The sequence below is a fragment of the Dromiciops gliroides genome, chromosome 3 (assembly GCF_019393635.1).
Source record: "Dromiciops gliroides isolate mDroGli1 chromosome 3, mDroGli1.pri, whole genome shotgun sequence".
NCBI lineage: Eukaryota > Metazoa > Chordata > Mammalia > Microbiotheria > Microbiotheriidae > Dromiciops > Dromiciops gliroides.
This window is the reverse complement of record NC_057863.1, coordinates 55,367,227-55,385,015: the sequence shown is the minus strand read 5'-3', so window position 1 is coordinate 55,385,015 and position 17,789 is coordinate 55,367,227. Positions and strand designations below refer to the sequence as shown.

Below are 17,789 nucleotides of genomic sequence, written 5' to 3'. Positions count from 1 at the left end.
ATATTAAACCTAATTCTAACTCTGGTGGTTTACTAATGATTGCTCCAAAGGCAAAACCCCCTAATGAATTCAATCATAAAGAGAAAAACATCTGTTACAAAACATGAAATATATTTGATTTAGCCTGTATATACTGTATACACATAGTTGTTTGCATGTAGTCTTCCCCCATTAGACTGTGAGCTCCTTGAAAGCAGTGACAGTTTTTGCCTTTTTTGGATCATCTGGCTTAGCACAGGGCCTGGCACAATAAGTGCTAGTTGATCTGACTAGTTATATTAGCACAATTACATGAGTTACATGTCCAAAACACAATGTCCAGTATTATCTAAATAATGTTTAGAAAGCAGATCACAGTTTCCCATATTTTCTGAACTGATATGAAGATAAGATTTTACATATGGATACATAAATATATACACACATATATAATATCACATAAATATTCTTTTGTTGCTAGAAGGTAAAGAAGACAACACAAGACAGGAAAGGGAAATGGGAGTTGGGTAGTTTTTAGTACTACTGACTCAACTGAGAAGATATGCAGTGACCTTGTTATGAAAAGCCAGCAGAAGATATCAATGTACAGTAAGAAACTGCCTCACAGTAAGCATCATGAAAGATTTGCTCAACTTTTCTTAAGAGATGTGGTTTTATTCACAATAAACAAACAACAGAAAAAAGTTTGACCAAACATTTACCTCCAATAGTCTGTTGAAGGTTGGTTCCAGTATTAATATCCAAAAAAGTCCCTGTTCCCATAGTGAGCTTCACATCTCCTCTCTGAAAGCAGCATTCCCCAAACATGGCTGCCTGTTGGTCACCTACCTATATCAATTACCAAAAGATAAAAATCTATTGACCCAATCAGTTTCAAGGTAATATATCACATCTCATCAGACATTTTACTTTTTAATTACGTTTTAAAAAATCTATTAAAAAAGAATCAAAGTAAGATTCATTCTGTAAATATTCATTCATTTCATTTAGATTGTCAAATTTATTGGCATACAGTTGGGAAAAATAATTCCTAATTATTGATTTAATTTCCACCTCATTGGTGGTAACATCACCCTTTTCATTTTTGATACTAGTGATTTGGTTTTCTTCTTTCTTTTTTTAATCAAATTAACCAATATTTTATCTATTTTATTGGTTTTTTCACAAAACCAGCTCTTAGTTTTATTGATTAATTCTATAGTTTTCTTGCCTTCAGTCTTATTAATTTCTCCTTTAATTTTCAGGATCTCTAGTTTAGTATCTAATTGGGGATTTCTAATTTGTTCTTTTTCTAGCTTTTTAAGTTGCATGCCCAATTCATTAATCTCCTCTTTCTCTTTTTTATTCATATAAGCATTTAGAGCTATAAATTTTCCCCTAAGCACTGCTTTGGCTGCATCCCATAGATTTTGGTATGTTGTCTCATTATTGTCATTCTCTTGGATAAAGTTATTGATTGTTTCTATGATTTGTTGTTTGATCCATTCATTCTTTTTTTTTCATAATCCAAGAATCTTTTTATTATGTTTTTTAGTCATTTATGCCATGAATTCATAAGGGATTGGTTCCAACAGCTCAGGTTCCTTGCCATTGGTCCTCACAAAGTGTGCTTCTCTGGGTGGAGCAGGCTGACATTTCAGTTGAACCCAGGTGCCTTTTTCTTTGGCTTCCTTCTTTTTCTGGTCATTTTCTTTTTTTCTTTTTCTTTTTTTTTTAGTGAGGCAATTGGGGTTAAGTGACTTGCCCAGGGTCACACAGCTAGTAAGTGTTAAGTGTCTGAGGCCGGATTTAAACTCAGGTACTCCTGAATCCAGGGCCGGTACTCTATCCACTGAGCCACCTCGCTGCCCCCTGGTCATTTTCTTTTACCCTCTTCAGGAAGCTATCTCTGCTCTTAGAATGCTTAAAATGCTCAATACGCACATTAATTCTCTTGGCTAGAATCTTGCCCTTAACCTGTTTGTTTACAACAATGCCTACAGCATGTTGAGTAACATTATAGACCCCTCCAGTCTTGCCATGGTAACATTTGTGGGGCATTCCTTGCTGAACTGTGCCCATACCCTTGATGTCTACAATATCACCTTTCTTGTATATTCGCATATACGTAGCCAAAGGGACAACACCATGTTTTCTAAAGGGTCTAGAAAGAAAACATGTAACGTGTTCCTCTCCTTTTTCCTTTTGTGTTCGTCATTTTGGCAACTCACTGGAATATGGCAGAGCCGGCGGAAAGCGACCCATTCATTCTTTAGAATGAAATTATTTAGTTTCCAATTGATTTTCATTCTACTTTTCCCTGGCTCTTTCTTACATGTAGAGCAATTTGGAATTATGCACAAAGGGCTGTGAAGCTGTGTATCCTCTTTGACCCAGCAATACCACTTTTGGGTCTTTTTCCCAAAGACATCATGGAAAGGGGAGAAGGACCCACATGTACAAAGATATTGATAGCTGCTCTTTATGTTGTGGCAAGGAATTGGAAGTTGAGGGGATGCCCATCAATTGGGGAGTGGCTGGACAAGCTGTGGTCTATGAATGTAATGGAATACTATTGTGCTGTAAGAAACGATGAGCAGGAGGAGTTCAGGGAAACCTGGAGGGTCTTGCGTGGACTGATGATGAGTGAGATGAGCAGAACCAGAAGAACATTGTGCACAGTATAATCAACATTGAGTGTTGATCTACTGTGATGGACTATATTCTTCTCACCAATGCAATGGTACAGAAGAGTTCCAGGGAACTCGTGATAGAAGAGGATCTCCAAATCCAGGAAAAAAAAAAAAGAAAAGGAACTGTGGAGTATGGATGCTGAGTGAACCATGCTGTTTCTTTTGTTGCTGGTGCTGTTGCTTTTCTATTTTGAGGTTTTTCCTCATTACTCTGATTTTTCTCTCGTGGCATGCCTAATGCAGAAATATGTTTAATGTTATTATATGTATATATGGATATACATATATATCCATATATATATGACCTGTGTCAGATTGCCTGCTGTCTAGGGGAGGGGGAAGGGAGAGGGACCTGAAATTGGAAAGTTTGTATGGACAAAGGTTGGGAACCATCTTTACATGTAATGGAAAAATAAATAAAAAAAATACACACACACACACAAAGATTCACTCTGGGGCTGGAAATTTATTTGGTTAATTAGTCTATATTGTTATGTATGCACCTTTTCCACTAAAGGGCAAAGGCCTTTAAAAACATATCTTAATGTGCTCTAAGAGTCTCCTATTAGAAATCTGATCCAGGCCTCCATTCATCACATAAAAGAATCTCATGGCTTAATACCTGGGTCAAAGTGGTGGAGTAACACAGAGGCTATGAAGATGCTTTTGTCCATTGCATAGGCTTGCAATTTCACTTTAGGAGTTTGACCCCTCACAAGAATTCAGCCGGTAATGTGGCTAAGCTGCCACCAGGTGGTATTAGGAGCCACCTTGTTTTAGTCTAAACCACCAGGGCTAATCTGAAAGTATGATTTACACTTAGGTACAAGGGGGAAATGTGAGTTTCTAGACTTAAAAAAAAAAATGAACTATTAAAACAGAGACAATCACAGATATATAACATGCTTTTATTTTGAAAAGTTTAAGATTCCCTTCTTATCAATCCCTGTTTCCTAAACAATTTCATATAACCCTTTTATCTCTAGACTTAATTTGCATCTTTCTAAATCAGCCTGACTTCTTCCTATAGAACAAAACCAAACCAAACAAGAAAAAAGCAAACCATGACTTGTACTGTTTTTCTTTATCCACAAGGCTCTTGGGATAAAATGGGATAGAATAGTTTTGGGTAGTTAGTATGGTTTCTTCCTGTCACCATCATAAATGTTTGTTTAATGAGACAAATAAATGTCTTTATTTGCATTTTGATCAGCTACAACACTGAAGTTACTTCCTTTGATTACCTTGTCTTTCTCTTTTACATCTAGCAGAAGCAGATCATAACAATACACATAGTATCTTCCTCATGATTATTAATCAGGAGGAGATAAATTTCCATTCCCTTTTACAGAATCTACCAAAATATTCAGTCCTTTTTACAGCCATGGCTGATTCTTTTTTTGGGGGGGGGGGTGAGGCAATTGGGGTTAAGTGACTTGTCCAGGGTCACACAGCTAGTAAGTTAAGTGTCTGAGGCCAAACTTGAACTCAGGTCCTCCTGACTCCAGGGCCAGTGCTCTATCCACTACACCACCTAGCTGCCCCTATGGCTGATTCTTTATGACCCTGTTTGGGGTTTTCCTGGCAAAGATATTGGAGTGGTTTGCCATTTCCATTTCTAGATCATTTTACAGATGAAGAAACTGAGGAAGAGTTAAGTGATTTGCCCAGGGTCACCCAGATAGTAAATGTCTGAGGCCACATTTGAACTCAGGAAGATGATTTCAGGCCTGGCACTTTATCCACTGTGCCACCTAGCTGCCCTAAAGTTACACAGAATGTATGGTTTATAAAGCCTTTTCACATTTAATTTGAGCTTTGTAACAGCCTGCTAATATTGTATAGGAATTAGTATTTCCGTTTTTACAAAAGAGGAAACTGAGGCTCAGAGAGGTTGTGAATTAGCCACAGTCCCATGACTACTGAGTGGTAGAGCCAGGATTTGAATCTAGCTTTTCTGACTCCAAGTACTTTCCCTCCTAGGGCACACCTGCTGCCCACGTTAAATAATGACCTTCAGCTGAGGCTATAATTAAGGAAAACCTTAGTTCACATGGAAAACATCAAATGCCAGGGTCCCTCAAAAAAACAAATTAATAAAAGAACCATATCCCTAGGGAGAAAACCCTTTCTAAAGAAAATTTAAACAAGATTTTCTTTTTTTTTTCTTTTTGAGGCAATTGGGGTTAAGTGACTTGCCTAGGGTCACACAACTAGTAAGTTAAGTGTCCGAGGCCACACTTGAACTCAGGTCCTCCTGGGCCAGTGCTCGCTCTATCCACTGCACCACCTAGCTGCCCCTTAAACAAGATTTTCTAAATACAGTTATGAAGAGTGATTACAGAAGATTTCAAAATGGTTTCAAGACAGAAGTACTGGTGCAACCTGTCTGGATCTTCCTTTCAGGAGTATTTAGGACCCTTTGTCAGTGAAAAATTTTTGACCACTTTGTAGTCAAGAGCAGTTGTTTTCTGCATAATTAATTCTGGCTATTCCTAGAAATCAGTTTATTTTATAGCACAAAGGGGAGCTCTTAAGTTTTCTACTCACCAAGGCCACAATTGGTATGGGTGCTCCAAGTATTTCTTTATCCACTGATCCAAAGTTGTGACTTTAAGCAAAATGGGTTTTTAAATTAGTCATTACTATGCCTTAAGATTTTAACAATCAATTTTAGTTTAGATTTAAATGTTAGGCAATTAGTAGCACAAAGGTCTATTAAAATGCGATTAAAAACAGAAGTATAATTTAAGAAAAATACTTTAATACAGGGTCCTATATGTAGTGTTTATATATATATATATTTGCAAATCAAAAGAAACACCCTATAGCATTTAAGATTCCTTATAACGATCCCCCCCCCCCCCCTTTCAAGAAAGCAAAATGGATTGAAAGACTTTGGGGGGGGGGTTAAATCTGAGGCTGATTATTACCTTGTGTCTTTCACAGGAGGCAGGAGAGAGACTGGTATTGAAAGCAGGGAAGTGAGGATACCACTCCAACACATCTGAACATAAAAAATATTTCATAAGAATCAGAGCTGATCTGCTTAATAATTTAGCTCTCATTTGCCTTATTTTTTATACTTTGTTTTCATATCACCTTCATTTCCAAGCATATCCTTCCCCAATCCCCAAATGCTTTAGTCATCATTTTAAAAGATTTTTTTTTAAAGGGGAAAAAACATTCAGCAAAACTAATCAGCAGTTCTATCTGACAGTATGCATGATATTTCACACCCATAGTCTCCTAGATCTGCATAGAGGAAACGAAGGTGCATTTTCTCAACTCTCAGGGTCAATCTATTATAATTAGCTTTAAAAGAAGACACAAAAAATTTCTACCTGATATGGGTCAAAAATTCCAGTTGTACTAGCATTTGAGAAGTCCGTGGCATATTCAGAACCTGCATTTGTGATTTAAAAAGAAAAGAGAGATTTAGTTCTAGATTTTACAAAGAACATGTGAAGACAATTCAATGTTTAATCATATGTAGACCTGCATCCATGCTGTGACTATCAATTTCTTGGGATGCAAAGCCTGAGAAGAAAGCCCCTTATTCCAAATTGGCTCATTTGTGACCCATACTGAGGCTCTGAGGAGAGCCTCTTGGATGGAGAAGGAAAAATGGCACCAGCCATGTTCCAGTATGCCCATTTGTCTGTCAAATTTCACTTACTTGAGTTATCCCTTTGCCATGTTGGCCTTACCTTTTGTGAGCTTATATAATAGCCAAGTATCAATGGTTCCAAAGCAACAATTTTCTTCTGCAGCTGCTTTTTGCACCTAGAAAACCCCAAAATTTAATTTAAAAGTTAGATGTACAGATTTTAATAGGCTAGTCTACACTAAAGAGGAAAAATACAACGCCAAGTTCTAAAATGTTTTATGAGGTGTTAGTGTGAATGTTAGAATATGAATAACTAAAATGAAAGAAATGGCTGGCAAATAGGAAGTTGAAGATTAGTTATGTTTCATAATGATAAAGTATCCACAAAACTGAATCAGACAAATGATATATTCCTATGTGAACATTAGCTTTTCAGAAAGAAGATGCCATACAAATACAAAATAGAAAGAAGGGTTGATGTTCAGGAGCGGGGGTAGTGAAAGGAGGATGTAGTGAGAAAGGAGACCAGGGGGGTTGCTACAGTGAAAGAAAGGGGGATACTACAAGGATGCTACAGAGACAGAGAAAGGAGCAGAGGAGACAGAGGCGAGAGGAAGTGCAAGTGGGGAGCTGGAGACAGGGAGGCGAAACAGTTTGAGTGAGGCTTGGCTATGATGGCAGCAGGAGAGACAGTTAAAAGAGAGAGTGAGTCAGTTTTGCCCAAGGTTTAAGGTCCTATACTTTCCATTTCTTTACACTTATCTCTTACATTTATTCTCATAAATAAACCTTGTGCTTTAATTGAAAAGGAGGCCCTTTAATCCTGTTTCTTGCTAGTCTGGGAGAAGCAGTGGGGAGGGGCAGGCCCTTGCAGCTTGGCCCACACTGGGCATGGCAGGCCTGGGGTGTTTTTTAAACCCCAGGCAGATATGCCCTTGTAGAATGGTTTAGGCAGTTAATAGCCTATAGATTATCCAGCCAGCCAGGAGTTCACAGATTAGGCTCACCAGTTAATATATTTTTACAAGAATAGTGACCGCAGCAGGACTTACATGCCAGTTATAAATTTTTCAGATTAGCAGAGTTAATAATTTTTTTTTACAATACCTTGAAATGTTTCCTCTTTAAAGTCCTCATCTTGACCACCCCCAAACCCCTCATCACCACATTCAGTTCTTACCTCAGTCAAATTCTGTAAAACCCAGGCCAATCTCAAAGACACTTGTTGAGTTGTAAAAGTGAATGAACTGGCACCTTCAAATCGTTCACTTCCAGTGAAAAGGTAAAGTACTTTGGAGGAACTCTGTATTAGCTGTTTAACAAAAAAGAACATTTTCAAAAGAGGGATTTAACTTTCTTTTTAGAAGACCAGGCTAATTAGATGAGGAAGTGCCAAATACAATTTCATTAAACTATTCAGAAACATGGTTTGGTTTCCATCGTATGTAATGAATAGATTTTTAAAAATCTCCTCAATAAAGGGAAATGAGCCTGAACAGAAAGCTGAAATGCTGCACTGCCTAATTCAGCCTCATTCATCGTGGCTAGGGGTCCCAGCACAAATTCCAGTCCTCTTGAGTTGGCTAGACTAATTCCGACTGCAATAGGGAGATATTGTGTGTTTATAACAGTCACACTGCATCAAGCCCACCAACTCCAGTTGGTGAACCTGTTAAGTGACTTGTTCAGGACCACACAGTTGGTCTCTGACAAGAGGTAGCACTTGAACCTAAGGCTTCCTGGCACCAAGGCTGCTCACTTTCCACTATGCTGTCTCCACTGAAGAATAACATCTAAAATATTTTCACTTTACTTATACTCCTACATCTTGGCTTCAAACCACATCTATGACTTGAACTGCTGAGAACGTTGTAAAACCAACTAGGCTTTCCCCCGCCCCCCCTTTTTTTTTGCAGGCAATGGGGGTTAAGTGACTTGCCCAGGGTCACACAGCTAGTAAGTGTCAAGTGTCTGAGGCTGGATTTGAACTCAGGTACTCCTGAATCCAGGGGCAGCGCTTTAACCACTGCACCATCTAGCTGCCCCCCCCCAATAGGCTTTTTTATTTTTGTTTTTGTTTTTTTTGGGGGTGAGGCAATGGGGGTTAAGTGACTTGTTCAGGGTCACACAGCTAGTAAGTGTCAAGGGTCGGGTTTGAACTCAGGTCCTCTTGAATCCAGGGCCAGTGCTTTCTCCATTGCACCACCTAGCTGCCCCCCAAATAGGCTTTTTAAAAAAGGAAATTTGCTTCCTGAACTTTTCCTCAATTCAAAACACTGGAATACATGTGGAAGAATGTTAAGTTAATACTAATTGGACATGAAAATATTTGGTTACAGACCAACAAGGAAAATAATTCTAAACCTTCTACATTTCACCCTTAGATAAATTTTATTTCATCTTATCAGAATATCAAGAATGGGGGCAGTTAGATGGCGCAATGGATAGAGCACCGGCCCTGGATTCAGGAGGACCTGAGTTCAAATCCGGCCTTAGACACTTAACACTTACTAGCTGTGTGACCCTGGGCAAGTCACTTAACCCCAATTGCCCCGCAAAAAAAAAAAAAAAAAAGAACATCAAGAATGAAGAGTATCTTCTTACAGTTTCAGGCCTACTTCTCAATAGCCTGATTCTTTTTTTAAAAGCCCAGAGCAGGACTTACATAAAATTTAAGACAGAAGTTGGAGACTTATAAGACAAAAATCGGTTCAGTCAACTCAAATGTCAATATGAAAGAGAATTCCTAACATGTCAAACAAATAATGGAGTTATTTATTACCTAGTGAAAAAGGCTAGCACTACTTCTCAACCTGATAGAACACACCAAACTGACAGGATACACTAAACAAAGCTGCTTTCTCCACCCTTTCCCCTTGCTCTCTGTTTGGCTGTCAGGCTCACACTTTCCCCAGAGAAAGAAGGGGTTATAAACAAGAGGAACCTGAAATGTAATATTCCTTCCATTTTCTTGCTCACTAATAAACAGAATCAACAGAATTTCCAAAGGAAGAATTTTAAATAGGAGGTATGCATTCATTAGCCAAAACCTCTAAGTCACAAGGAACTGGGTAGCAAGCCTTGCCAAGGATCAGAAAAAAAAAGCTGCAGAAAACCTTCATGTTATTAACCAAGAGTATCATAATCAGAGCTCAAAAGATCTCAGGGGATAGCTAGACCATTTCTCTATCTGCCATAAGTATCCTCTCTATGTCTTCTATGATATCCCCAACAAGGATTCATTCAACTCCTGCTTAAATACCTTCAGTGATGACTAAATGCAAACAACACCCCACTACCAGGACAGAGTCTGTTTAATGACAATGGAAGTTTTTATCCACGGGCAGTAGGAAGTACTGTATGCACAGCAAGGTTACAGACACTGAGGCACAGACTAATCAGATGACATATGTACCCATAAAAGCAACAAGGAATCTGACCAACAAAACCTCAAGAAGGCAAGGAAGAGATCAAGGTACTCTTAAAAAAAATCTGAAGGTGAGAACTCCTAGAGGTGGGAAGGAATCTTCAGGAAGAGGAGAGAAGGAATGAACAGAAGCAAAAGGACCACCAGGTAGACAACTGAAGCATATGTGCCAATAACCACGTGTCATAGTAAAGAACCAGAGATATTCCACAAGATTTTCCAAAATGAGTCAATACGTGTGATCCTAAACATCAGTGGTAAGGAGGGCACAGGGTAGGACAGTGAAAAACACTGGGAAATATAATTCAGGATTAATATATGAAAGTTCAAAGACTGATCCGCTTTTCAGAAGTCTCCTGACAATAGAACATTAAGATTTTCTTCAAAGAGAGAGGAGGGGCAGGTAGGTGGCACAATGGATAAAGCACTGGCTCTGGATTCAGGAGGACCAGAGTTCAAATCTGGCCTCAGACACATGACATTTACTAGCTGTGTGACCCCAGGCAAGTCACTTAACCCTCCTTGCTCCACAAAAAAACAAAACAAAACAACAGAGAGAGAGAGGAGGAATCAGTTAATCAACAAGCATTTAGTAGTGCCTACTATGTACCAGTAATTGTGCTAAGTGTTGGGGATAAAAAGAGAGAAAAGCAAAGACAGTCCCTGCCCTCATGAGGTCTACATTTTGATGAGGAGGTACTGAATATAGTGAGTACTGACCAACGTCATGAAAAAAATAAACATTTATTGTCAAGGAAGTCATTTTCAAAACACCTGTCTGTGAGTACTCAAACCGCAGACTAGTCTGAGAAAACAGTTAAAACAACATCAAATTATTAGACTAAGTACAAGAAGACATTCTATGTAACAACAGCTCAAACCTGACCTATTCCAACAAGCCACTGATGCCAAAATGGGGAAAGCATAAAGCCAAAGACATAGATTCCAATGATCACAATCTTTTACAGAAGTCTGAATGATGTGAAGAAGCTGCTACAAAGCAGAAACTGTCTCAGTCAGCAAATATTTGATTTTCTTTAACAAGTGGAGAGAGACAGGACAGCCAGAGGGTCACACTGGTTTCAAATACAAATTCACAGGGAAAACAATAAGGAGGAGGCTAATGAAAGGTAAGGAGCAGTAAGACCTCAAAAAAGAGCAAATATTTCAGGCAGACCTGTCTAAGGAGGATCGTTCCTAGAGGGAGAGAGGGGGACTCAGGGGATCAAAGACCTAGAGTAGGACGAGAACTCAGAAATCATCTTGTCCACCCTCCCCACCCCCATTTTACAGGTAGAGCATTTCCCTTTTCATCACTGAAGACAGTGGAATCATTACAACCAAATGAACAACTCAGTGCCTGTGCTATATGAAGTAGTGAAAATGGCACTAAAGGAGAAAGTCAAGAAGAATGTCTGGATCAGACCAAATACACAATGGAGAAATCGACATGAGAGACAATAATCTTGAAAATACTGGGGAGCAAATTCTCATCAAACACACAGATGAAACCAGGCTGGGAGGGGTAACTAACCCTGGAGGTTCACTAGGGTCTTGACAGCCTGGAGTACTGAGCTAAATCTAACAAAATGAAATTTCAAAGGGATTAGTGGAAAGTCTCACACTCAGGGGCCCAAAATATCCTCTTCACAAGTGGATGGGAGAGGCACGGTTAGACAGCTGTTCTGAAGACCAAACTGTGGCTTAGAGAGGATGTCAAGCTCACCATAATGTACTGAGGACAAGACAGCAGCCAAGAAAGCTAATGTGACCTTGACTGGCCCTGAGAAGAACAGCTGCCAGGAACAGGGAAGGGAAAATCCTACTGTATTCTCACTTCTAACACCTTCTCTGGAGTATTAAGTCCAGTTCTAAGCACCAAAATCAAAGAAAGACATTGGAAAGATGAGAAGGCCTGGAGGAGGGCAGCAAGGATGGTGAAAGGCCTTGAGTCCAAGTCACTGGAGGACGGCTGAGGAAGAGGGTGCCCAGGGAGCCCAACAGCTCTGGTCAAGTCGAGGTAGGACAATGATACAGAAGTTGAGATCTGTCCTCTTGGGCCCCAGAGGACAGAAGAGAATCAATGGGCCTGATTTCAGGAAGTAGAAAGGGCTCTCAGGGGAGGTGGTGGGCTCTTCTTCCTTCGAGGTCGTCAAGTGGATTCAGGTTAAGTGTGGTTGAATTAGATGATGGCTGAGGTCCACTCTGACCCTCAAATTCTCTGACTTTGATCTTCTTACACTTTACTCCTCTCCACAGGAATTATACAATCCAGCTACACTGGTCTAGCTACATTCTATGAACTACTGCCATGCCTTTAGACTGGCTGTCTCCATCTTCTGTCTCCAGTACTCTCTCGCCTCATTCATGCCTCTGAGCTTCCTGGTCCTCCTGCAAGACAAAGCTCAGCTCCCACGTTCTGAAGCCTTCCCTTTTCAGATGACCTGCCATCCATTTTGTATGTCTCTTGCTTGTACCTAGTTGTTTATAGGATGTTTCTCCCATTAGATTGTGAACTCTTTGAGGGTGGAGACCGTTTTTGCTACTGTTTGTAGCCTTAGCACTTAGTATACTGTCAGGCACATAATGAGTACTTAATAAAATGCTTGTTGGCTGACTATGAAAGTGTATTGGGGCAGCTAGGTGGTGCAGTGGATAGAGCACCGGCCCTGGAGTCAGGAGTACCTGAGTTCAAATCCAGCCTCAGACACTTAACACTTACTAGCTGTGTGACCCTGGGCAAGTCACTGAACCCCAATTGCCTCACCAAAAAAAAATTTTAAAAATTTAAAAATTAAAAAAAAAGAAAGTGTATTGGCTGTCAAGGATCCCAAGCTGCACTGACAGAAACTTCTTTTCTGCCTCCCAACATTCTCTTAGCTACAGTACTCTCACAGCTGTACAAATGTGAACAGTGCAACACCATCCAAAGAACTTGCAGGATACCCAAGGGAAAAGGGAGAGCTGCTTAGTGGGTCTAAATAGGCTGTAGCATATGAACTATCACAATTTGTCTGCAAAGATAGCCTAAGAGTTTCAGAAAGTCCTGGGAAGACTTATAGGAACTGATGTATAGTGAAGTGAGCAGAACCAGAATGTTGTGCACAATGACAGTATTATTGTTCTATGAGCAATTGTGAATGACTTAATTATTTTCAGCAATACAATGATGCAAAACAGTCCCAAAGCACTAATGAGGAAGTATACTATCCACCTCCAAAGAAAGAACTGATATTGACTGAAAACAGACTGAAGCATGCTATTTTTCACTTTCTTTCTTTCATTTATTTCCTTTTATTTGAGTCTTCTTATACAAAATGATTAATATGATAATGTTCTACATAATTGCACATGCATAACTCATATCTGATTGCTTATCACCTCAGGGAGGGGGGAAGGGAGAGAGGAAGGGAGAGAATTTGGCACTCAAGACTTTAAATAAAAATGTGTATTTTAAAAAACAGCCTAAGAGATATCGTCTGTGAAATGTATGATCAGAGAAGGAGATGGACCAGAAATAAGAAGAGCGAGGGATGAGGTGTATGTATGTTGGTACCAATGAGATATTAAGAGGTCAACAGGAAGTCCTACAACACTCTGATTAGGTCCTCTGAGAAAGACTGGTGAGAAGACATGCATGAGAATTCCTGAAGAAGGCAGACAGAGGTTACAAGCTAGACTACTGAATTGTAGGCAGATCACAGGTCTACCAAAAATTGCATCTTTATTTTCACCAACCTTTGGTTTCCTTTGCAACTCCATGTATTTAAAAACGTTACTCTGGAGTCCACAGGCCTTCCCCAACTGCTTCCAGTGGGGGTCCATGACACATAAACACTAAAGAAGCCCTGAGCATTACAGCTATAAAAGGGGCTCAGTTTATGTCGTGATGGCTACAGCTAAAATGTGCTTTAAAATGTGTCAGCCTTCCCTAGATTTTAACAATACTGGTGAATAAGTAGTGTACTCCCTGCATCTACACCAAAAGGAGCTGAATCATACAAGATAAGGGATGGATTACCTTCAACAGAAAAGAATTATTCCAGGATTTCACAAGCTCAGCAGCTCTTAGGTCTTGCCAACTTATGAAGTTGTGAAAATGATTTCCTGTTTTCCTAAGAAACAAAACAGTATTTTAAGAGTCATTACAAAATCAAATATATTCTGTTAGAAACCACACAAAGGGTCTGTTGCAAAAGAACAATATGTCCAATTTCAGAACATAAAAGTAATTTCAATGAAATAATTAGATTGGGGGCAGCTAAGTAGCAAAGGGGATAAAGCAAAGGCCCTGGATTCAGGAGGACCTGAGTTCAAATCTGACCTTAGACTTGACACTTATTAGCTAAGTGACCCTGGGCAAGTCACTTAACACACATTGCCTCGCAAATGATAATAATAATAATTAGATTGGATATGTTATGTGATCTTTTCTTTATCAAGACCCTATAAAACTTTCAAAAAATTATACAAAAAGTAATTCCTTCTAAATTGCTTTACATTGAAAATTATAAAAGAGATCAATTCCCCTTAAAGGCTGGCTTTCTACATTTTCAAAAAGCCAAGAGGAGGTGGCCCAGTAGACAGAGCACCGGACCTGGAGTCAGGAGGACCTGAGTTCAAGTTCAGCCTCAGACACTTAACATGTATTAGCTGTGTGACCCTGGGCAAGTCATTTAACCCCAATTGCCTCACCAAAAAAAAAAAAAAAAAGAAATAGTATAAAAAGCCAAGAGGATAAAAATGTTTTCTGTTTTCATAGCATTCCCTTATTTATACATGTTGAACAAACTGGAACTCTGTGACCCAGAGTTTAAAGGATGGAGACAAATGCTCTCTGCGGCCACTCCTGCTCTTCCTGGCTTGCAGGGCTGAAATCTGTTATTTGAAGAAAAAAAAAGTTCACCTCCATCCCAACGTGACTGGAGAGCTACTTTATCTCAAATCATTTTGATTTCTACCAAGGGCTGTGCTTATATTTCTGCAAGCTCTCAGGACTCTGCTCTGACCTTCCTTTATACAAGCATTCTCCACTCCTTGTTGGCTAGCCCATAAGAATGTGGCATTGAGAGAAATTCTGTTCTATGGGGCTGGTCATTTCTAGAGGAATGATGTTAGAAATTTTACTTTCTATATCTTTGGTATATGCTTATTTATATACATGTTTCCCCCAACAGAATGTAAACCCCAAGAGGACAGGAACTGTTTCCATTTGCTTTTTTTTTTCCCCAGGGCTATGGGGGCTAAGTGACTTGCCCAGGGTCACACAATCCATTTGCTTTTGTAGTCACAGTGTAGCACCTGGCACATCACAGGTGCTTAATAAATGCCTGATTAATTATAAATTCTATTTGCCTGAATTATGTCATAGCAGAATTTTGTTTCTTATATATCATTTTCTTGTAAGATAATGTCTGTTGGGGCAACCTCGTGTGAACTATAAGGATCCTTTATTCATCCTAGTTCATAAACTCCCAGATTTAGAGCTCCAATGTACCTCAGAGGTTGCTTTATGATCTGTACTGGATTAGAAGGTGCCTGAGGGCAAAGGATGCTTTGAAACAAGACCATCCTTAGGGAAAGAACAAAACTAACAACTAAAGAATCCTCAAAGGCCAGACAGAACACAAAATACTCGGAGGGGACGGCTCTACTTAACCCATGAAGTGCTAATCAAATTAAGCACACTAAACAAGCTTTTAGTCCTCAAAGTCATTGGGGGGTGAAGCTGCAGAATCTGAGGGTTTGGGGAGGCAGAGGTGATGCAGGCCTTGGAGTTCACTGGCTCAGGGAACTTCAGAAGCTTTCATTGCTAATGCCTATCTGCAAATACTTGGCAACTAGAAAATCAAACATTTATGAAGTCCCTTCTCTGAGTCAGGAATTGTGTTATGTCCTGGGGACAGAAAGACAGAATGGAAACCCTGAGATTTACATTCAGAAAGCTGCCTGGGGTATGGAGCAGTTAAGAGACTTTGCTCATATGTATCAGAGGGATCATGTAAATGTGTCCCTAAGGATCCTGGGCCTCCCAGAGGTTGATGCTTGAGAAAAGTGTTAAGCTCCTTAGCAATAACTGTTGAGAACAAACCCTTTTAGAGCCAGGGGAACAGGAACTCATTTACTTGTCATAGCTCCCTACAATGACAAGAGTGAACAAGAGAACCAGCCAGCTATGTTTCTGAGCCATGAACTTTTTGACAGTGTCCAGCTCTTCTCACCATTTCTGACAAAAAAATGAACTAAAAGCACTTTCTGGTAGTCTGAGGGTCCTGTCTTTGGCCCACCTGGCCCTTCACCTGGGCATTCTGCAGGGGTTGCCCAGAATTGGCTGAGCATTGTTTGGCCACAAGGGTTCACTGGGACCAGGCCTGAGGAATGGCATAACCCAGAAGTGGGTTTGGTTTTTCACAGATCTTATATCAGCAACTCCCAAATTTGACCTTGGAACATTTTGGGGCATGAAATATATTGACTGAATTCACAAACACTGGCCTAAGGGCTCTAGGGGAAAGGAATACCTCAGGATAAAAGAGGAGACTGGAAAATTGTGGGGCAAAAGAGAAGAAATTAAATCTATTTTTCCTAACACCTGAATTCCACAATGCTTTTAATACATGCATAATTTCAGAATTAACATACTACAAAGTATCTGGGTTCCATAGATAAGTTTGGGAAATGTTGCTTGATATGATTCTAAGACTGAAAGGCAATGTGAATATTTTAGTTTTGAGAACCCAAAAGGGGCAACATAATTCTAAGAGCAAAGAAATGTTAAAAAAAAAAAAAAAAGGCAAATGAAAAGGCAACACCAGAAAGAAAGCTCAGTGTAAAGAAGGTAGGGCAGCCAGCCCACAGGAGGGGTCCCAAGTCAAACCCCAGATCTACTGGTGACTCGTTACTGGACAGAGTTCTTCAACCTCTCCCTAATATAGATAGATAATCACCTTCCTGTTAACTATCCATGGGATCAGAGGGAGACAAGTGCTTTACAAATCTGAAAGCATTAGGTAATTGTGAGATACTATAACATTATCAGCCAATTGTTGGGGTAAGCAGTATTTATCACTAACCACATGCCAATCAAAAACTCACAGAAGCAGAGAGGAAGCTAAGCTTATTTTTCTGTGCAGTTTGGTGCCTCACATGACACAATCTTAGTTTTCTAAAAGTGCGTCCCTCCTTTCAACAAGTAAAAGCTAAATCAAGTATTTAACATGTTTTCTTTTCAAAATTTATCTTGAGCTACCAACCTACTGTATGTGGAAATTTATTTTTGATTTGGGGACCCTACCTTTGGGCTTAGATTAAAAAGCCTTAGGCCCTCAGGGTCTTTTCTGTGTTAAGGGCTGGTACCCCTCCCTGTCCACTTTAGCTGAGCCAAAAAGCCCTGTGGGCTGTACAAGACGCCAGGTCAGACAGCTGGGGGAGGGAGCCCCAGCTCCCTCCACCCTGAGAGGATCTATCTGAGAGATTCCGGGCTCATCCAGGCCGGGCTCTGGCATAGCCCATGCCAAGGTCCCACGCGTGCAGCAGGGGCACGGGCCCCTGGAGCCCTGGGTGTGGTACACACAGGAGGCTCGAGCATGGCCCCCCCACCCCAGCCATAGCCCTCGCTGGCGGATTAGCTTGGTGTGTATGGGGGCACAAAAAGCCCCGAGATTTGAGTGGAAAGAAGGTAGATATATATAGACCTGGGAGTTAGACAGCGAGGGGGATGGACAAGATTAGAAGAACAGAGAGGAGGCTGACAAGATTAAGAGAATGGAGAAGGATGCAGGAGAAGGCTGAAGGAGTAGAGCAAGAGGCAGATGTATGGAGCTTGGGAGAAGCCAGAAGATTAAGAGAACAAAAGGACACTGGAGCACGAGGAGAACGGAAGGAGAGGTTGGTGAGAGAGAAACACAGGGGTTCAGTGGTAGCAGTAAGGAGAGGAAAGTTAGACCCAGAGGGATAGACAAAGTGAAAGGGGCTCTGAGTTAGAATAAAGGAGTTGAGCAGTGAAAGTGGAACATACCCTAAGGCAAGAGGCAGCGATGGCCCTTATTGTATTAAAAAAGTTCCAGGTGCAGCAGGTGGA

General features: G+C 40.2%; 1 protein-coding gene and 1 pseudogene across 2 annotated transcripts in view; both read right to left on the bottom strand.

The window, feature by feature from the left end:
• Positions 1-17,789, bottom strand: part of GK5 (glycerol kinase 5) — a 48,646-nt gene that overhangs the window by 14,944 nt on the left and 15,913 nt on the right. Inside the window, exons 4-10 of one of the 2 annotated variants that reach the window (XM_043996598.1) lie at positions 13,731-13,824; positions 7,463-7,594; positions 6,383-6,458; positions 6,017-6,078; positions 5,606-5,679; positions 5,219-5,283; positions 702-824 (exon numbers count right to left, since the gene is read on the bottom strand). In XM_043996598.1, the coding sequence (XP_043852533.1) occupies positions 702-824; positions 5,219-5,283; positions 5,606-5,679; positions 6,017-6,078; positions 6,383-6,458; positions 7,463-7,594; positions 13,731-13,824 (626 nt within the window). Of the gene's footprint in view, positions 1-701; positions 829-5,218; positions 5,284-5,605; positions 5,680-6,016; positions 6,079-6,382; positions 6,459-7,462; positions 7,595-13,730; positions 13,825-17,789 lie in introns of both variants that reach the window. The other variant, XM_043996599.1, reaches the window with a different exon arrangement.
• On the bottom strand, positions 1,539-2,214 carry LOC122749975 (annotated as a pseudogene).